General features: G+C 46.3%; 1 protein-coding gene across 10 annotated transcripts in view; it reads right to left on the bottom strand.

The window, feature by feature from the left end:
* Positions 1–7,007: 7,007 nt before the first annotated feature.
* Positions 7,008–20,698, bottom strand: part of kirrel3l (kirre like nephrin family adhesion molecule 3, like) — a 39,899-nt gene continuing 26,208 nt past the window's right edge. Inside the window, exons 2-15 of one of the 10 annotated variants that reach the window (XM_041870836.1) lie at positions 20,498–20,650; positions 19,656–19,805; positions 17,460–17,617; positions 15,681–15,831; positions 14,785–14,890; positions 14,058–14,215; positions 13,722–13,849; positions 12,387–12,513; positions 12,058–12,158; positions 11,206–11,410; positions 10,126–10,245; positions 9,692–9,828; positions 9,428–9,547; positions 7,008–9,252 (exon numbers count right to left, since the gene is read on the bottom strand). In XM_041870836.1, the coding sequence (XP_041726770.1) occupies positions 8,740–9,252; positions 9,428–9,547; positions 9,692–9,828; positions 10,126–10,245; positions 11,206–11,410; positions 12,058–12,158; positions 12,387–12,513; positions 13,722–13,849; positions 14,058–14,215; positions 14,785–14,890; positions 15,681–15,831; positions 17,460–17,617; positions 19,656–19,805; positions 20,498–20,650 (2,327 nt within the window). In that variant the 3' untranslated portion in view covers positions 7,008–8,739. The remainder of the gene's footprint in view (positions 9,253–9,427; positions 9,548–9,691; positions 9,829–10,125; positions 10,246–11,205; positions 11,411–12,057; positions 12,159–12,386; positions 12,514–13,721; positions 13,850–14,057; positions 14,216–14,784; positions 14,891–15,680; positions 15,832–17,459; positions 17,618–19,655; positions 19,806–20,497; positions 20,651–20,698) is intronic. The other 9 variants (XM_041870839.2, XM_041870843.2, XM_041870844.2 and 6 more) reach the window with 9 other exon arrangements.

Here is a 20,698-nt window from a genome sequence, read left to right as displayed (position 1 = left end):
GGTGTTGCTATGGTGACCAATGACCTAAGATAAGGCAGGGATTTGCCTAGCAGTGATTTATAGATGGCCTGGAGACAGTGGGTTTGGCGACAAATATGTAGTGCGGACCAGCCAACAAGAGCGTACAGGTCACAGTGGTGGGTAGTATATGGGGCTTTGGTGACAAAACGGATGGCACTGTGATAGACTACATCCAATTTGCTGAGTAGAGTGTTGGGGGCTATTTTGTAAATGACATCGCCGAAGTCAAGGATTGGTAAGATAGTCAGTTTTACGAGAGCATGTTTGGCAGCATGAGTGAAGGAGGCTTTGTTGCGAAATAGGAAGCCGATTCTAGATTTAACTTTGGATTGGAGATTCTTAATGTGAGTCTGGAAGAAGAGTTTAGTCTAACCAGACACCTAGGTATTTGTAGTTGTCCACATACTCTAGGTCAGACCCGTCGAGAGTAGTGATTCTAGTCGGGTGGGTGGGTGCCAGCAGCGTTCGATTGAAGAGCATGCATTTAGTTTTACTAGTGTTTAAGAGCAGTTGGAGGCTACTGAAGGAGTGTTGTATGGCATTGAAGCTTGTTTGGAGGTTTGTTAACACAGTGTCCAATGAAGGGCCAGATGTATACAAAATGGTGTCGTCTGCGTAGAGGTGGATCTGAGAGTCACCAGCAGCAAGAGCGACATCATTGATATACACTGAGAAAAGAGTCGGCCCAAGAATTGAACCCTGTGGCACCCCCATAGAGACTGCCATAGGTCCAGACAACAGGCCCTCCGATTTGACACATTGAACTCTATCTGAGAAGTAGTTGGTGAACCAGGCGAGGCAGTCATTTGAGAAACCAAGGCTATTTAGTCTGCCAATAAGAATGTGGTGGTTGACAGAGTCGAAAGCCTTGGCCAGGTCGATGAAGACGGCTGCACAGTACTGTCTATTATCGATTGTGGTTATAATATAGTTTAGGACCTTGAGCGTGGCTGAGGAGCACCCATGACCAGCTCGGAAACCGGATTGCATAGCGGAGAAGGTACGGTGGGATTCGAAATGGTCTGTGATCTGTTTTAACTTGGCTTTCAAAAACTTTCGAAAGGCAGGGCAGGATGGATATAGGTCTGTAACAGTTTGGATCTAGAGTGTCACCCCCTTTGAAGAGGGGGATGACCGCGGCAGCTTTCCAATCTCTGGGGATCTCAGACGTTACGAAAGAGAGGTTGAACAGGCTAGTAATAGGGGTTGCGATAATTTCGGCGGCTAGTTTTAGAAAGAAAGGGTCCAGATTGTCTAGCCCAGATGATTTGTAGGGGTTCAGATTTTGCAGCTCTTTCAGAACATCAGCTGTCTGAATTTGTGTGAAGGAGATGCGGGGGGGCATGGGCAAGTTGCAGCGGAGGGTGCAGAGCTGGTGGCCGGGGTAGTGGTAGCCAGGTGGAAAGCATGGCCAGCCGTAGCAAAATGCTTGTTGAAATTCTCGATTATTGTAGATTTATCGGTGGTGATAGTGTTTCCTAGCCTCAGTGCAGTGGGCAGCTGGGAGGAAGTGCTTTTATTCTCCATGGACTTTACAGTGTCCCAAAACTTTTTGGAGTTAGTGCTACAGGATGCAAATTTCTGTTTGAAAAAGTTAGCCTTTGCTTTCTTAACTGCTTGTTGGTTCCTAACTTCCCTGAAAAGTTGCATATCGCGGGGGCTATTTGATGCTAATGCAGTACGCCACAGGATGTTTTTGTGCTGGTCAAGGGCAGTCAAGTCTGAGGAGAACCAGGGGCTATATCTGTTCTTAGTTCTGTATTTTTTGAATGGGGCATGTTTATTTAAGATTAAGAGGAAATTACTTTTAAAGAACAACCAGGCATCCTCTACTGACGGAATGAGAGATATATCCATCAGGATACCTGGGCTAGGTCAATTAGGAAGGCCTGCTCGCTAAAGTGTTTTAGGGAGCGTTTGACAGTGATGAGGGGTGGTCGTTTGACCGCCCAGGTATAGTCAATGTCTGCTTTTTTTTATTATTATTATTTATTTTTTACCCATCTACCAATAGGTGCCCTTCTTTGCGAGGCATTGGAAAACCTCCCTGGTCTTTGTGGTTGAATTTGTGTTTGAAATTCACTGCTCAACTGAGGGACCTTACGATTATCTGTATGTGTGGGGTACAGAGATGAGGTAGTCATTCAGAAATCATGTAAAACGCTATTATTGCACACCGAGTGAATCCATGCAATTTGTGACTTATTCAGCAGGTTTTTATTTCTGAACTTATTTAGGTTTGCCAACAGCTTTTCATTTCTTAATTAATTTGTAAAATATCTAAAAACATAATTCAACTTTGACATTATGGGATATTGTGCATAGGCCAGTGACACAACCTCAATTTAATCCATTTTAAATTCAGAATGTAACAACAAAATGTGGAAAATGTCAAGGGGTATGAATACTTTCTGAAGGCATTAAGAAGATATTTGAGTGACCGCTCGAACAATGGAAATATGTCCTCAAAGATGGAAGGCAGGCGGGAGGAGGCGAGATCAGGTGGGACCATTCTAGCCAATGAGAGGGCAGATACGTGTGTGTGAACAACAGGCCATAGAGATACAGTGGGGAGAACAAGTATTTGATACACTGCCGCTTTTGCAGGTTTTCCTACTTACAAAGCATGTAGAGGTCTGTAATTTTTATCATAGGTACACTTAAACTGTGAGAGACGGAATCTAAAACAAAAATCCAGAAAATCACATTGTATGATTTTTAAGTAATTAATTTGCATTTTATTGCATGACATAAGTATTTGATACATCAGAAAAGCAGAACTTTATATTTGGTACAGAAACCTTTGTTTGCAATTACAGAGATCATACGTTTCCTGTACGTCTTGACCAGGTTTTCACACACTGCAGCAGGGATTTTGGCCCACTCCTCCATACAGACCTTCTCCAGATCCTTCAGGTTTCGGGGCTGTCGCTGGGCAATACGGACTTTCAGCTCCCTCCAAAGATTTTCTATTGGGTTCAGGTCTGAAGACTGGCTAGGCCACTCCAGGACCTTGAGATGCTTCTTACGGAGCCACTCCTTAGTTGCCCTGGCTGTGTGTTTCGGGTCGTTGTCATGCTGGAAGACCCAGCCATGACCCATCTTCAATGCTCTTACTGGCCAAGATCTCGAAATACATGGCCCCATCCATCCTCCCCTCAATACGGTGCAGTCGTCCTGTCCCCTTTGCAGAAAAGCATCCCCAAAGAATGATGTTTCCACCTCCATGCTTCACGGTTGGGATGGTGTTCTTGGGGTTGTACTCATCCTTCTTCTTCCTCCAAACACGGCGAGTGGAGTTTAGACCAAAAAGCTCTATTTTTGTCTCATCAGACCACATGACCTTCTCCCATTCCTCCTCTGGATCATCCAGATGGTCATTGGCAAACTTCAGACGGGCCTGGACATGCGCTGGCTTGAGCAGGGGGACCTTGCGTGCGCTGCAGGATTTTAATCCATAACGGCGTAGTGTGTTACTAATGGTTTTCTTTGAGACTGTGGTCCTAGCTCTCTTCAGGTCATTGACCAGGTCCTGCCGTATAGTTCTGGGCTGATCCCTCACCTTCCTCATGATCATTGATGCCCCACGAGGTGAGATCTTGCATGGAGCCCCAGACCGAGGGTGATTGACCGTCATCTTGAACTTCTTCCTTTTTTAAATAATTGCGCCAACATTTGTTGCCTTCTCACCTTCTCTCTGCTTGCCTATTGTCCTGTAGCCCATCCCAGCCTTGTGCAGGTCTACAATTTTATCCCTGATGTCCTTACACAGCTCTCTGGTCTTGGCCATTGTGGAGAGGTTGGAGTCTGTTTGATTGAGTGTGTGGAGAGGTGTCTTTTATACAGGTAACGAGTTCAAACAGGTGCAGTTAATACAGGTAATGAGTAGAGAACAGGAGGGCTTCTTAAAGAAAAACTAACAGGTCTGTGAGAGCTGGAATTCTTACTGGTTGGTAGGTGATCAAATACTTATGTCATGCAATAAAATGCAAATGAATTACTTAAAAATCATACAATGTGATTTTCTGGATTTTTTAGATTCCGTTTCTCACAGTTGAAGTGTACCTATGATAAAAATTACAGACCTCTACATGCTTTGTAAGTAGGAAAACCTGCAAAATCGGCAGTGTATCAAATACTTGTTCTCCCCACTGTAGATGGATGACTCGTCTTTGTATCTGTGCCACTATAGTGTCGGTAAACGCTACAATGGCGCTTCCCATGCGATCTCTTGGGTTTGGCGGTATCCAGATTTCCATACCTTCATACTGTGCCATACTGGGATATAAGGTATTACCAGCAGTGCACACAAGGGGTGCAATTTTTTTATTTACTGGAAAAAATCCCCAACAAACGGCACTTACCAGAATGCTGACAAAATGCTAACAAGTACTAAGGAATCACCCATAGCGAATGCTAGGTAAATGCTAGTGACCGCATGCATACATTTACTACTAAAACAGACAACCCAGCTCATACATTTATGCAATATCTCAAAGTGCAGTTTGCAGCACTCACAAAAAAATATTTTAGACAGCAGGGATCTTAATCCAGGAGGGGATTGTCTCTGCTGCTGTTACCAAGAAGCTTGATCTTTCAAGCTAAAGTTAACTACTTAGCTAACATTATCAAGTTAGCAAAACAAAGATGTACCAAAATAAATTATTTCCAGGTTAACTTAATAGTTATAAGATATATATAGCTGGCAAACATTAGTGAATTTCATGTAACTTGATCACCTCGTTTAAAGTGGGAATATGTAAATGTTTTGGTACCCGACCAAATTCACATAGAAATGTGAGTTATAGATATATCGTTCTACTTGAATGCAAGTCTAAGAAGCGGTAGAGCTGTTCTATGTGCGCTATTTTTATGCTTCCCATTCTTACGTTTTGTTTTTGCGTCTTTTACTTTCGGTTTTGTATAACAGCTTCAAACTGCTGAAACAATATTTTTGGTTATGGAAAATGCTGTATATTTCAGAGGTTTAGATGGTACAATGATTATCTACACTATACTAGCTTATTTTGTCACATAAACTGAAATTAGGCAAACTATTAGTTTTAGCAACCAGGAAATGGCGGAGCGATTTCTGCATAGTGCAACTTAAAGTTGCACTGCAGGAGTGACTCACCTCACAAAGCTCCTGTTTTGCTTGTTGTGCTTCTTTGTAAACACTTGATTGGCTCAAACAGCTGTTTTGTGAAACTAGTACATGTAAGCTTCATAATGAAAAATTATGTAACAGGTGAAATTATGAATGCGATCTGCTTTATTTATTTAAAAAGTACAAATATTCAAATGTATATATGAAAATAAACTACTGTATTGGAAAATCATACAGAGGGTATTTCGAAATACTCTGGATATGGTATACCGCTCAACCTTAGCTATCTCCATTTTAAAGTAGTCAATTTTCTTCTTCATTGGCTGATTGCTCCCAACTCAGGAATACCCACCCAGTTGACTACTTTAAAATGGTGAAAGTCCTCAATGGCCATGCCCATGCTAAAACGGTTATATCTATGATGAGGCTCTGTGACAACAGGTACAACTCTGATATAAAGTCAATTTTGGGTAAGTTGCCGAAAGGCCACATGCTTCCACTTTTATCAGTGCATTCGTAATAACCTAACCATTACAAAACGTATATTTGATCAAATAAGCATCACGTAGCAAATTAGCAATTACATTTTTTGTTGACCAAAAATCGACACTTCGTGGGCTTATTTTTGTGGACAGATTTTGACCGGAGTAAAACCTCTCGCTTCGCGTCTTCCTCTCTGGGGGTCAAAGGGCAAGTGCAATTCTGAGGTTCCTATCAATTCCTATAGATGCTGCGGCCATTTTCCTCACATTAGTATTATCTAGGAGAACTCAATATACAGGCTAGCTAAAATGGTCTCCATTTGCCAGTTGAGCTGATGGTGATGCAGGTCTTCACTCCCCTACGCACGGCAGCTCAAGCAAATCAATTGGGTTTAGCAGTTTGCCAGAGCAACACAATGAGTTACTCTCACCCCTCTCAAACAGTGGACTTCTTATTGGACAATCCTAGTCCTGCTTTTAACTGTTCAGATTCTTCATTGGTTTTCTTTCACTCTCTATTTTGGCTTGCATTTGTATGTGTACAGTTACTGTGACTTGATAACCCAAATATCTCCATTGTGTTTGTAAGTGTTGAAGAGATTTTAATTGTTAAAGGTTGAAGATAATCAATGTTGGGCAAATTTTTCAATGGTCCCTAACATTGGCACAATACTGGGTAATATGGAGTGTATAAAGGTATATTTTTCCGAACATGGGATGAGGGGCCAAAAGCAACTTTATGAATCATAAATGTGAGCTGTTACTGTGTGTTATTGGATTGTGGACAAATTCCTTTTCTACTGTTCGATTTTGTTTGTATGCCTCATTTTTATTTAAAAGATACACAATAAACATACTTTATCTGAATCTTCTGCATGTCAATTACCTCCATTTGTCATTGACTGACTCGTGTCTCTATAATGGCTATTGTATAGTAAGTATTATCTGAGTCTATTGTGGGGCCATGTCCCTTTACATGGCAGCCTGTAATGAATGCGGAGCTCTCATAGCTCTCATCTCCTCCCTGCCGTGACTAGCATGTCTACCTGGAGACGAGATGGAACAAGAGACCGAGGTGACAAGACAAGCTGATATTGTCACATTATACCTAGCTTTGTCACAGCAATATCCTGTTACCAGGGGAGCCTGGCGTGTGGGTGTAGGGAGGTGGATACACTGACAGTGGTGGATCTACAATCTCATCTGTCTTCATTAAAAGCTACGCTCCACCACGGGAATAGGAGAATCAACATAGACAGCGCTGCTAATTTATGTATTCATCAACTTCGGTACATAAGCAGCTTTGTTTGTACCTGTTCCCCCATGACACACACAGCACACTCATTGCATCTCCTCACCGTGCCAACTTACAGTACAGTACTCAAACCACGCTGGTCTTTATCTGAAATGGTTTTATTTAAATATAAATATGTGTACAAAGTTACAAGCAACAATAGCTCATTTTTAGCAAATAAAATCCTTAATACATTATTAAAAAACAAACAATATGAACCAAACCAACAAATGGCAATTGGTTATGTTCCCAAAAAGCATAGTTAATCTTTCTGCATTCAGTGATTGATGAACAACGGGAAGAAAGAGAAGAATTGTGGACCCAAATAAAATCAATCAAGATATAGACATATGTATATATAATATAAAGGTACTTTACAGTAAAGCAGCTTACAAGCTGTACATTAAGGCTTATATAAAATATAAAAATAAAGACGAGCGATGATCTTTTTTAAAATCAGTTGGTTCACTTAGTGACGTTCTCCAATTGTGCCGACTGACCGGTCGCGCGGCTCTCGACACAAAATGGCAGTACAGGGTTCCAGTAGTGTCCGGAATCGGAATGCAACTGAGCCAGGTGCAGTAAGCAATCTCTCAAACAAGCATAATGGACATGGAAAAGAAATGCTGAAGAGTTTCACTAGACACATCATCTGCATGCAACAGAGAAAGAATGGGGCTTCTTCACCCATTTGTACAGTTGATCTAGTCAGTATTTTAGGGTAGTACTGTGTTTTTGTAAACATATTGAAGCTACTTAATTGTGTTGTAAAGACTGGAGTGTGGATGGTGTCTGAAGAGGGACAGTTTCACAAGTAGAACCCATCTTAGCCTGTTCACGTTGAGACAGTACCTCGAGCTTATTCAAGTTCAAGATTGCCACCATTTTACAAACCACATTCTCTGATTGTTCTGGAAATAGTCTCCATTTAGCAATCTGGCAAACAGAAGTAATACAGTACCCAGAGGAATTCATCTCTATCCCTAGCTCTTTCAATACACTGATATGTACTGTAGCTCACCATCTTTGGGTTTTTCCATTTCCTTTTCATGTCCACCAGGGTAGAATGATAACACATAGGCTGTCTCTCCATTAGGTGAAGGCTAGGATACACATTCTCTCCATACCTCCCTCTGCTTTCACTCCCCAGTAACCCACACAAGCCAAAGTTATTGTTTTGCAGAGTGGTTTATGACTGCCATTGTGGAGCTCAGGCTTCTTTTAATGGATAGAGACACTAATGTGCTTAGAATTCCTTTCGCATGCCGACAAACACCAAATGACCACAATGTGTTGATATTTTTTATTTTTTAATGAAGACGTCTGTATTTTTCTTTTTCGTTCATAGTCTGTTATAAGTTCTATTTGTCTGAGCATTCTGTTCCTTTTGAGAAATGTTAGCTAGGCTCCAGAATCCAGTTAGTTTAGGCCACCCAAAGTCATGAGATGTTCCTGTCTGGTGATTTCCAGTTTGCCTTCCTCCCATCCCCTCACTGGTAAAACAAAACCAGTGCCATAACAGAATAGCAGGCTCAGCTCTGATAGTCAAGTACCAGACACTGTAGTGGATTGTTTATTGATGGGGAATGTGAGTGGCACATCACAATCATTGACTCCATTGGAACTCCATTGGGACCATTCAATCCCCAAATGACAACTGAATAACAAATTAGGAAGGCAATCCCTGTCAACTAAATCTCCTTCCAAAATGTGTCCAGGAGAAGGACCAACCAACCAGTCCTCTCTCCTCATGTTAGTCTGGCCACACCTCCTATAGAGATGACCAATGCTTCCCCCTTCTCCCTCTGCGCTCCACCCCCTGTTCCGCTGTCCAATCAGACGTGAGTCTGCATGCGTTGTGATGGCCGTCCGTAGTCGGACTGCTGGGAGGAGACCTGCGATGATGCATAGGAGAAACGGGAGGAGCTAGACACCTTGCTGGCCTGGTCCGATTGATCGTAGGCGTCCACCTTCTCGTAGGAGGCGGGCTTGACATAGCTGGTGAAGGCCCGGCCGTATGTGGCGGCGGTGGGCAGGTAGGCAGAGCTGCTGTAGACGGGGTCGGTGGGGTAGATGGCTCCGGGCTGGGATGCTGCTGCCTGCTGGGCTGCTGCCTGCTGCTGCTCGTAGGTGGAGCGGGCCCCTGTGGTGGTGGCGTAGCGGTGGGAGAAGTCGTAGATGCGGGGCTGTGTGGCTGCCACCACTGTGTGCTGGCCGTACAGCGGACTGGGGGAGGGCAGCTGGGATGGCGTGTAGACAGGACGGGGGTTGGGCACGTAATCTGAGAAACCACTGCGGATAACCCGGTCCTCGTGAGCGTGCACGTTGTAGTAACCGTTAGTGGGGTCCTGAGGGGAGAGGAAATAACAACAGGGTTTTAAGTTGTTCAACCGCTTTTAAAGATACAGCATGTCTATAGAGATTTCAGACTTTTTCAAAACACCCAGCAAAACAGCCCATGCAACAAATGCTTGCAATATTTCCCATGCATGAATCATTGTATAAGTGAGTGTTTCTCCTTACGGTTTTTACCTTGATGTCGGACCGCTCGTCCTCGTCTTCCTCCAGCAGGTCACTGTGTTCCGTCCGGGACGTCCCAGGAGACTCACTGCTGTTGGGGGCCTGAGGGGGAAACAACAGGCCCTACAATTACAAAGGTGGAACATCTTAGACTCAGACGAACATGAGCAAGACAAAATGACTGTACTGTATGTTATCACATTATCACAGTGATGTACATTATAGATATCTGTTCTATAAAGATGAAATAGGTATTTGAAAACGTACTGAAAGTGATTGAACGGAGGCATTTACCATGGGCTCCTTGACATCCTCCTCATCATCGTTGCCACGGGTAGCATTGTGGTCGCTGTGCACAATCTGAACTCTGATGTCACTCTTTGAGAGACGTGTGCACTTTTTACCTGTGAGGATTCAATAGAAACATGTAATTTAGAAACAATTCTAAAACTGCTTTTCATGCCTGTTGCCTTTATAGAAAAGGATTTGATTGTGCTCCTTTCATGAAGTTGAAACTAACCATGTATCGCTAAGGGTTGGGGTCAGTTCTATTTCAATCAGTTCAGGAAGTTAAATTAAAATAGTCCACATTGATTGAAAAATATTGAGTGAACAGTCATTTACTGAATGTCAATTCATTTCCTTGAATAGGGTGAATTGACATGGAATGTAGCCCAACCCCGGTATGGCCCATATCTGACCTTCGACCTCACCTTTCCCGGTGTGCCTGCAGCAGAGAGAGACCAGCGTGACGACACAGATGAGCAGGACACACCCTCCGCCCACCGCCGCCCCAATGATGATCAGCATGGGTAGGGCCTCTGTGAGGAGAGAGAGAGAGGAGGAGGAGGAGGAGAGGAGGAGAGAGAGAGAGGGGAGGGGGAGAGGAGGAGAGGAAATAGATAAGTGTCAGGATCTTGCTACTGATCAGAGAGAGACAGTGAAAGAGGCAGGAACAGATCCAGTCTGCAGAGCGTTGCTCCTCTCCTCTCCTCTGCTAATTCCACTCTAGTCATTCCCCCCAACTAATCTTTGCCAACGCCTGCTCCTATATAAATTCATCTGCAGTAAGCCTCATGGTCCCTCAGAAACACACACACACACACACACACACACACACACACTCTTAGAGCCCCCTGCATCCCCACAGCCCCGGCTATTGTGTCTAATCTCTCTGGAAGAAGGGTAACAAGGCCTGACATGCAATGAAGCAATAGACAGTAATCTAATTAGAGATTCCAGGAGAGATACGGCGCAACTCTCCCGAGACCCCGGTTGAGCTGCCTTGATGTAAATTGCTGGCGAGGACCTTATTTTTGGTGTCTACTGCAACAAAGGCCTTCCTTCCTTACCTCCGCCAACTCCAGTGTGCAGTGTGTGTGTGTGTGTGTGTGTGTGTGTGTGTGTGTAAATTGTGGTTTAAGTACATTTGAAGAGGGTGGCTCTCACACATTTAGAGAGAGAGAGAGGGAGCTAAGGGACCGCCGGCGGCTCGGCCCCAGGACACCTGTGGCCTGATCTAATTGACTTTAGTCCCCGATCGATATCTATGTTATGGGCCCAACTTATTCATTAAGGCCACCATCTGCTGATTAAATTATATTGATTAACATAGTATAATTAAGATAAGCACTCAATTGGAGTTCTTCTTTGACCCCATCTAACCCCTCTCTCTCTTCCCAGCACTCTCTCCACAGTGCTCGTCTTAGTGAGATTGGTCATGCTGACTGTGTGAGATGTGGTGAGATGATAGATAATAAGGACACGTGTCCAGTTCCTACCCGTACCTTGCTCCTTGAGGGTGACCAGCGCGGTGCCTGTGCCGAAGCGGTTCCAAGCGGTGCAGTTGTAGCGGAGCTGGAAGTCCTGGGCTAGGGTCTCAGACAGGACCAGGGAGGACAGGACCCCGTGGTCGCTGGTCACCGTCTGGACCGAGAAGCGACCGGAGGAGCCCGAGGAGAGTGTCAGGTCTCCAAACGTCCACACCTAGGGAGAGAGATGGGAGATGAACATATAGAGAAGCCTTATCCCCTCTAGCAGCGCTGTCAGAGCTCAGATCAACCACTACTTCCCATGCTTAGATCAATCACAGGTATCCTCTAACCAACCACCCTCCCTGACATTGCTATGGGCCGTACGTCTAAGCTGCCTCCCTCGTCTTGCCCTGTAGGTAAGCCCTGTCAGCCTCTAAGCCCTGCTAGACCTGTGAGATTGTGTAAGATGCTCCTGTCGGTGCTGAAGCCTCTCTCCTGCTGCTAGGTAAGGTCTACGGGGTGCCTGCCTCTCACTCCCCCTCAGACCCTAATTATCCTCTGTCAGAGCTGACCATGCACCCAGGGTCACCTGACGGGGTCAGCCCACCGAAGCCTGATGGAGGCAGCGCTAATTGAGCCGGGCGGTTTGACTGCAGCCTGCAGGAGGTTCCGGCCCCCCCGTCTAGTTACCTATCTATTCTCTCTCCTTCTCCCTCTCTCTCATCCCCATTGAGTGGTGAAGGGATGAAGTGTGTGTGTGTGTGTGTGTGTGTGTAGGTGGGGGATTCAGTGTGCATTAAATGTGCACACGCATGTGTGCGCGAGCACATGCACACACACACAAAACATTGATACAGGAAAGACAAGAGGCTCACTTACAATCTTGTCAGGCGGGGGGCTGTTTCCCACCAGGCACTCTAGCTTGCCCTTGGAGTGCTTGACAGCGTGCTGTGTGGCGTCCGCTGTAATGATAGGTGGGCCTGAAGATAGAGAGAGAGAGAGAGATTTTGAGACATTGGCACATTAAACACAGATGCATTGTCAGATGGTTGACTCATCTTATGCTTGGGTAAACATTCTACATTGATAATACCTAACGTGCATCTTTATTATTATATCTAAAAGTCAACCAAAAATCTAATGTTTAAAGTAGCATTAAATTAGCCCCATTTTCAGACAATTGAGACTCATATAATACTTTGACGTACCGTTGACGGTGAGCGTGACGTCCCTCTCTGCCACCCCGATGCGGGGGACGATGGCCTTGCAGGTATACGTCCCAGCATCCTCCTGGGTGACAGTCTTCAGCTGCAGGGTGTTGCCATTGCTGAGCACCTGGGGAGGGAGAGGAGGGGATGGAGGGAGGGAGAGGGGAAAAGAGAGCGAGAGGGGTGGACAGGAGGGATAAGAGGAGAGGGAGGGGAGAGAGAGAGTGAGTGACTCTTTAGCAGCAGTTCATTGGGGCAGTTGTTGCAGCAGCACGGATGTGGCCGAACGGACAGTCTCTCCAGCTCCTACACTCAGTTTCAGTTTCATTTCATCGTGGTGACAACACTGTGGCTTTAATCACAGACATTAAGCACTCCAGCCACTGCTGCTCTAACTTAACTCCAGCTACAGCCAGGCTCCTCTGGAGTGACCATACTGCTGTGGAGATTGTCCTAATTAAACGTTGCCGGCAGAGCATAACGTTATCATGGTGTGAGTGGGCCTTAGCCTTTAGAGGCTGCTACAGTTCGCCTACACTTGCGCACTCGTTAGCGCATTGATCTCACCATTCCATCAAGCTGTGATTAATCCATTTACTCTCCCTCCCTCCCTCCCTCCCTCCCTCCTTTCACTCCCACTCTCCACTTTTTATTCAACCACACTTATAGAGTAACCCAATTAATCCATTACTGGTAGCTGTGTGAGGCGTGGTGGCCGTGGTGTGTGTGGATTAGAGAGCACTGCCTGTGTTATTTTCTTCCTGAGAGCGTTGGTTCACTCTGGGAGATGGAGATGACAGCATGGCTTTTACAGCATCGCCTGCTGTCCTGCAGCTCTTTTCTCTTGTGGTGGCATTTTTAGTAAAAGCTGCCTCTGAAATCTGATTAAACACCGGGAGAGAAGCTCCCTGGAGATGTAGCTAGCGCTGATAGTATTGCCTGGGGTGGGGTGGGAGACCTTTAACCAGGATGATGCAAACTAAAGATGGAACTGGGCCATTTGTAGGCTACCTCACATATTCCTCCCTAGATGTTCTTTGTGTTGAGTCTTGGTCTGGGTTGAGGAGCGGTTTGAGAAGCTGTTCTCGGAGTGGGATGTGAAATGTGTCGGCTGGTTCTTAACTAGTGTGTCTCAGCTGTTGACGTGATTGATTTAGTGGTCACGTTGTTATGACAGAGTGTCACCTCCCCTGCTGTCAGCAGTATGTGAACCTGACAGTCATCACACACACTGCCTCTGAAGGTTTAGCTCTGACTTCTGAGGGCTTTCTCGCATTACATACACACACACACACACACACACAGTATAAGTATTGATTGAGCTACTTGTCTTACCACGCTGGAGCCCTGTTTGGTCCAGGCTAGGGTGAGGGGAGGGTTTCCTGTCCAGGTGCAGGTGAAGGCAGCATCCATCCCAATGTCCACCTTCATGGGCTTGGGGTCCGACAGCAGCCTGGGACCAACTGTAGAGGAGCCCAGGACACCATCAGAACTAATACAGCCCGTATTCACCATTCAATTCAATATGACTTTATCAATGCCCTAAGGCATTGTCAAAGCACAATACACAGCATCCTCCAAAGACACTATAACTCTTGTGACGAGGGTGAACGTGTTCACAGACACACTACAGGCTACTAGTACTATGATACAGTGATGTGCTCCACTCACATTGTACATCCACCAGGGTGCTGACGTTGGTGCTTCCCACTGAGTTGGACACCTCACAGGAGACAGGGTCTGTGAAGTACGAGTGGTCTACCGTCACCTCCAGGCTGTCCCCGTTCGCCTCCGAGATGGGGACTCCTCCCTTGGACCACCTGGACCACCAGATCACCACATCACATAGGGTTAGAAGGTCAATTTACCAGATCACATTGGGTTAGAAGGTTAATTTACCAGATCACATAGGGTTAGAAGGTCAATTTACCAGATCACATTGGGTTAGAAGGTCAATTTACCAGATCACATTGGGTTAGAAGGTCAATTTACCAGATCACATTGGGTTAGAAGGTCAATTTACCAGATCACATAGGGTTAGAAGGTCAATTTACCAGATCACATAGGGTTAGAAGGTCAATTTACCAGATCACATAGGGTTAGAAGGTCAATTTACCAGATCACATAGGGTTACAAGGTCAATTTACCAGATCACATTGGGTTACAAGGTCAATTTACCAGATCACATTGAGTTACAAGATCACTTTGGTTTACCAGATCATATTGGGTTACCAGGTCACTTTGGGTCACAAGATCATTTTGAGTTACATGTGCCATAATGATAAAGTCAAAACTGGCCCAACTAAAAGGCTAATAGTGCCACAATAATGCAGTACACACTTGACTCTATGAAAGAAATTAACCCAATAAAGTGTAGGTTGAGGTGCTGTTTTTTTACCTGTATCCTGTGATCTCAGGGTTGGCAGAGGCAGAGCAGATGAACAGAACCTTGGCTCCCTCCATGACAGTCTGGGGCTGGACGGACAGGGTCACTGATGGGGGGTCTGCAGGATGGAGGGGAACACACAACATTACTGAGAGGTGAACATAATATATGCCATATATATCACTATGGACGATCCTACAGTATATGACAGTATATGATGACTAAATATGTGTCAGTGAAGGGAGAAGGAACAGGACAGCAGTACTAAAGGAAGCTCTGTGAACACTGGAGGTATGTGTCACTGAGCTAGGACCTATATGAAGGGGTGTGTGTTTGTCACAGAGAGGTTAGTGTATGAATCATTGAAGGGTGAGCGAGTGCATGTGCAGGCATGCAGAACTAACCACTCTTCCATTAACTCTAAAGTGGTGCTGAGTGAAATGTATTTTTTCAACCAAAGCCTTCAACTAATGCCTAAAGTATTTAAATACATATATTATATATTATATATGTGTATAGGCTACTACCTAGTCGTTATTGGCTGTATATTTGTCACTATAAACATTTTTTCCTTCTCTGAGTTTAACTATAGGACTATGTCCCAATATCCACACTAGCATACTAGAGTCCATGGACAATACATCAGTACATACTAAGTAGTATGCAAGTGTGATAGTTGGTATTTTAATGTATCTGACTCTGTATTCTCCGTCCTCTGACAGAGTGTTGTACCGAGGTGTGTCCCCATCACTGGGATGAGGACACTACAGAGTGTTGTAGCCGAGTGTGTCCCCATCACTTGGACGAAGACACTACAGAGTGTTGTACCCAGGGTGTGTCCCCATCACTGAGAAGAGGACACTACAGAGTGACTGTAGGGGACACTAAGTGCCACGGAGGACACTCACGCTGGACGTTGATGGTGACGGAGGTCTGGAGTCCGGCGGGGGCGGCAGGGTTGAGGACGCGGCAGGTGTAGGTACGGCCAGAGTCCTTGTCCTCCGGCACCACAGGAAGCATACTGACAGCCAGCTCCCTCTTCCCGTCCTCCATCCGCGTCTAGAAGAAACAGACCAGAGACATGGAGATAAGACACTGTACATCTCAATGGTCAAGATATACAAGAGACATGCAGAGGGAGTTATGAGTCCTTATTTCACCTCTTGGGTTAGATCCATGAATTAATGTATGTTGGTCCCTAAAGTGACAAAGGGGTTTAAATAGGGAAGTAAGGTATAGAAAAGGTATAGCTTCATATAAGGCCCTGCTGAGTCTTCCCCCTCTGGGTGTCTGTGTGACACTGCAGGACCTATCATTCTGACGTGTGAGGCATTCAAACTGCCATCCAGTCCATTGGCATGGCGGTTAAATCATATATTTTATGATGCGCCTGGGGATATTGTGCTGTTCCCACATTTCTGAGAGTGCTCCCAGTCAGCGCTCCTTGTTTGTCATCATCTTTGAGATCTATTTATTGCTCGCAGGAATCAATACGCCTAAGTGAGGAAAGGGGTAGATTCTGGAGATATCGCCCGTCGCTTTTGAAGCACACACAAAAACACTCATACACGCACGCACACACACACACACACACACACACACACACACAGGGCTGTCAGACAGTGTGCAGCAATGGCAGAGGTGGCTGTGTCTGTATTTCTGGGCTGTAGCGGTGAGGAGGGGGGACCGGGGGAGGGTTGTCTCACAGGCAGCTCTGGGAAAGAGCAAGGGCAGAGAAGAGCAGAGCCCATTCCCTGGACGGACGGACGGACAAACAGACAGCTGAATCAATGGACCGGGCTGTTCACTTCCTCAGCCAGACACACAAAAAGCATTTTTACGCTAGATCGAGTCGCATCACTCCCTGTCACCACCCCTCACTCTGCCCCAAGCCACCTCTCCCCCTCTCTACCTCTCCCTCCCCTACTCTAGCTTTCCCTCTCTCTAAAAGCACCTGTTTTCTTTCTTTCAGCTAACTGTATCTCAGTATCTCCCACTATTCTTTCCTTTACTCCTGCTTTCTCTCTCTCTTCCCTCCTTCCCCCCTCCTTTTCTCCACTGTGGGCCCTAGCCTCCTTAAATGTGTTGTTTAGCGTAGTTTAGCGTGGTCAGAGAGCATGACAAATGTGACACTTTCCCGACTGCGGCTGGTTCATGCTCTGGCGCATCCCCCCATTGTGTTTCGGCATTGTTGTGGGTGATTTCTCCTCGGCAGAAATTCTACTCTATCAAACGCTCATGCCTGTCTGAGCTTTGGCATGCTCCAGTTATGCTGTAGTGTCGGTGCATTAGAGTGCGAGGGGAGGGGTAGTAGGGGAGAGAGGAGAGGGGTTCAGGCGTGAGTGAAAAGGGGAGGGGGACTGCAGAGAGGGAGGTAGGGAGAGAAAGAACAAGTCCTGAGAGAGAAAGAGAGAGAGAGAAATAGAAAAGAGAATAAAGAAAATACAGAGAAAGCAGAGAAACGGAAAAGGAAGAGTCGGCTTCTGTATTCAGCCCTGAGAGAAAGTTGCTGCATTTTGAGTAGCTGCTGTACGCTGGTGTAGCCTGCTTCGCTGGGCTCCGCTGTGCTCTGCTGTGCTGGTGTTGTGTGGGTGTTAGTGGATCCTGGTGAGGTTGGGTATGGCCCTGCTCTCTCTAACCTTCCCTGGCCTCACCTGTTATCTGATTGTGCTGTAGTCTATCTGTACCTTGGAGTATATGGCCGTGTCCATGACCTCGCCGTCTCTGTACCAGGTGATCTCGGCAGCAGGCTTGGCCCCCGAGGCACGGCAGGTGAGGTTGTAGGGCGTGTGGGCCTTCACACGTATGATAGGACCCCCCTCCACCACCGGGTCTGTGGGGGGAACTACAGGGAGAGGAGGAGGAAACACAACGGATTCATGTTAGAGGAGAGAAACAACCCACAAAACTAACAGCCCCTTTTACAGTACCAGGCTTCTGAATGAGAGGAACATCTAGTGAGATTAATGTGATGTGTTAACACTGCATCAATCCCCTGCATCATCCACTGCACATAGAGAAAACAATATCATTTTATCACCGTGTTGTTCACGAGGTGTGTTTGTACTTTGTAGACTGGAATGGAAACCGACAACATTTGGCCTTGAGAAGGAAAAAAGAGAAAAGCTTCAAACCTATTTCATTTTCCTTCTTAACATTGAGACTGGCATTAGTCCTCTCTTTTACTCCCACTGTTGCCCAGTGATGTTTCATCTGAATTGCTTATTTGTTCATTTATTTGCATGGTTTCGCACACGCTGCTGTCAACCAGAGCCACCGCTGATGAAGGCGTCTATCTCCCCAGCCAATAACATCAGGCATTTGCAGCGGGCCTGCGCCCCGGTCTATCTCTCCCTCTTGCTCCCTCCGCTGAACCAATTTCTGTGTGTGTATCTGAATTGTCAGAGGTCCTTCCGCCACCGCGGCCCGGACACTAATGGAATCCGAGTGCTAGGTGATTTTAATTTCCATGCCGATTCCCTTGGCTGCTCTCCCGCCGTTGACTCCTTTGACTGCGCCGGATTGCTTTGGTCTCATCTGGCTGCATCGATTTCCCCACACTCACGCACACACACACCTCAAGACCCCTGCCTGATTTGCTCCTCTCTTAGTGGGGACATTCTACAAGGCATTAGGAAACAACATCTATCGCCTTTTCTGTCCACAAAGGCTGAGGTCAGTGTGACCGCGGTGGTGGCTCACGCTCACGCTAACCAATCAAACAGTTCATCCTCGCCCACCTCCACTCTGTGCTGTGCAGTGCGGGCGTTGTGAAGCAGGGTTTGAGTGGGTGTATGTGGGTGTGATCTCTATTGACCGCGCTGCACTGTGCTCCTTTGAGCGGCGTGTGGTCGTAGGAACGGAGAAGAAGTGGAGACAGTGGATAGTCAGCGGAGCATGGCCCAACGCTGAGTCAAGCCAATTAGAGCAGTTTTCCTCATCATGGGTCGTTTGAATTCACATGATCAGCCTTTCATTCGCTGCCTTTTCTTCTCCCCCTCATCTCGCTGCTAAACGAGCTCATAAAATGACAAAAACAAGCAGGGCGGTGGGGAGACAGTACAGTAGCCTAGCCTTGTTGTTGGTGCGTAGAGCTGAGGCTCCAGTCTCTTCTGTAACTGTCTCTCTGCTTTGTTGGGTGTATTTGACAGATCATCAGAGAGACGCTCAGTAAAGACTAATGAATGTGCTGCGGACTGTTCCCCCATTCGCCACCAGGTGCCAGCAGTGTTTCACTGTCTGGGAGTCCCATGAGGCCCCCCCTCTGCTGTTCCTCTCTCCACCACCACCCTCCACTCCCAACCTCTGGATGCCTGGTGAATATGTAGATCACTCACATTGCGTTAATGTAAAAGCTGCCCCACGCTTGACAAATATTGTGACTCACTGTAAAATGTGCTAACTGTGCAGAACTTGACTTTTAAGTGTCCACACAAGTCATTTGTGACTGCAGCAATCACATTATCCTAGACTTCCACAGTCTTGATTATCGATACTGAAGGGAAAACAGTTTTTTTTGCTGGGTCTGTCGACTGTTTTGCTGGTTTTGAAAAATATTTACAGGGCTGATATACGGCAGTAAGTACATTTTCCAGGTGTTATTTGTGAAAGCTGATAACAGCAGGTGATTTCATAAACAGTCCCAAGAAAGATACATGGAGACCTTGAGCATTTTAAACATGTGTGTGTGTGTGTGTGTGTGTGTGTGTGTGTGTGTGTGTGTGAGTGAATGTGTGTGTGTGTAAGTCTGTCTGAACCATAATGAAGATGGGAGCCTGACAATCTCCCTCTGTAGAGCCAACCTGCAGGTTTTGGCTGGAGGACTGCTGTGCGGATCAGGGTGTGTGTGTGTGGTGTGTGTGTGCAGCAGCTGTGTATCTTACCTAGAACAGTGAGCTTGGCTCGGTGGGAGCGCAGCCCGGCCTGCGTAGCCTGACACTCGTACACGGCGTCATCCGCCAGCTCTGCCGAATCGATCAGCAAGCTGTGCTCGCCTGATAGCGGGTCGCCCATTAAGGAGTAGCGTGTCCACCCTGCATTAAGCCAACACAGGGAATACAGTGAGTCAGAGAATGGGAAAGAAAACAAGAAAACAACAGCAGAACAACAAACCCAAACCGGAATGAAAAGACTGCAAAATGAGCAGACTCACACCACAAACAAACGCCAAGGGCCTTTAAGGTATAAATGGAGGTGGTGCTGTACCACCCCCGGTTAAGCACTGAGCCGTTCAGTTGGCTGAGCAGCGAGAGACTGGCTAGGGGAAGGCAGCAGCAACACGTGAGACAGAGGGCTGGGGCGTGAGGCGACTGACTGTCCTTTAAATCACAGACACAATCAAGATGTAGTGTCTATGGTCAGCCCCGAGCCTCTCCACCTTCCCACTAGTCCAGAACACAGCTAAATGTCAGTGCGTGACACCAGCCAATTGATTATCCACCTTGGTACAAAAGCCTCAAAATGCTAAACAACAAATGAAACGCTCTGTGTCTGTTTGTGGTAGAGAGGCTGTCTGCAGTATATTTGTTTCTCTCCACCTCCATTCATTTGAGTAGACAGACAGACAGAGAGCCAAGGCTTCCTAATGAGACCAGGAATTGATCAGGGGGGAGAGAGTGAAGTAGGGGAGTGAGAGTGTGAGTGAGAGAAAGACAAAGAGAAAGAGAGACAGGGAGGGACAGAGAGAGAGACACACAGAGAGATGTTCGTCAGATCAGATGCGTACCTGGCAGATCTCTCTCTCCGCCCAGCGCCAGGCCGTCTTTGGTCCACTGCACCATTCCCCGGTACCCCACGATGACACAGGGCAGAGTCACTGATTGGCCAGACACCACTACCTGGTCTTGGGGCTGCTGGGAAAAGTAGGCTGCTTGGGTAGCTGTTGGAAGAAGAGGGAGAAGAGGTTTGATGAGTAACATGTAATGAT

The sequence above is a fragment of the Coregonus clupeaformis genome, chromosome 17 (assembly GCF_020615455.1).
Source record: "Coregonus clupeaformis isolate EN_2021a chromosome 17, ASM2061545v1, whole genome shotgun sequence".
Lineage (NCBI taxonomy): Eukaryota > Metazoa > Chordata > Actinopteri > Salmoniformes > Salmonidae > Coregonus > Coregonus clupeaformis.
This window is presented reverse-complemented; position numbering and strand designations above follow the sequence as displayed.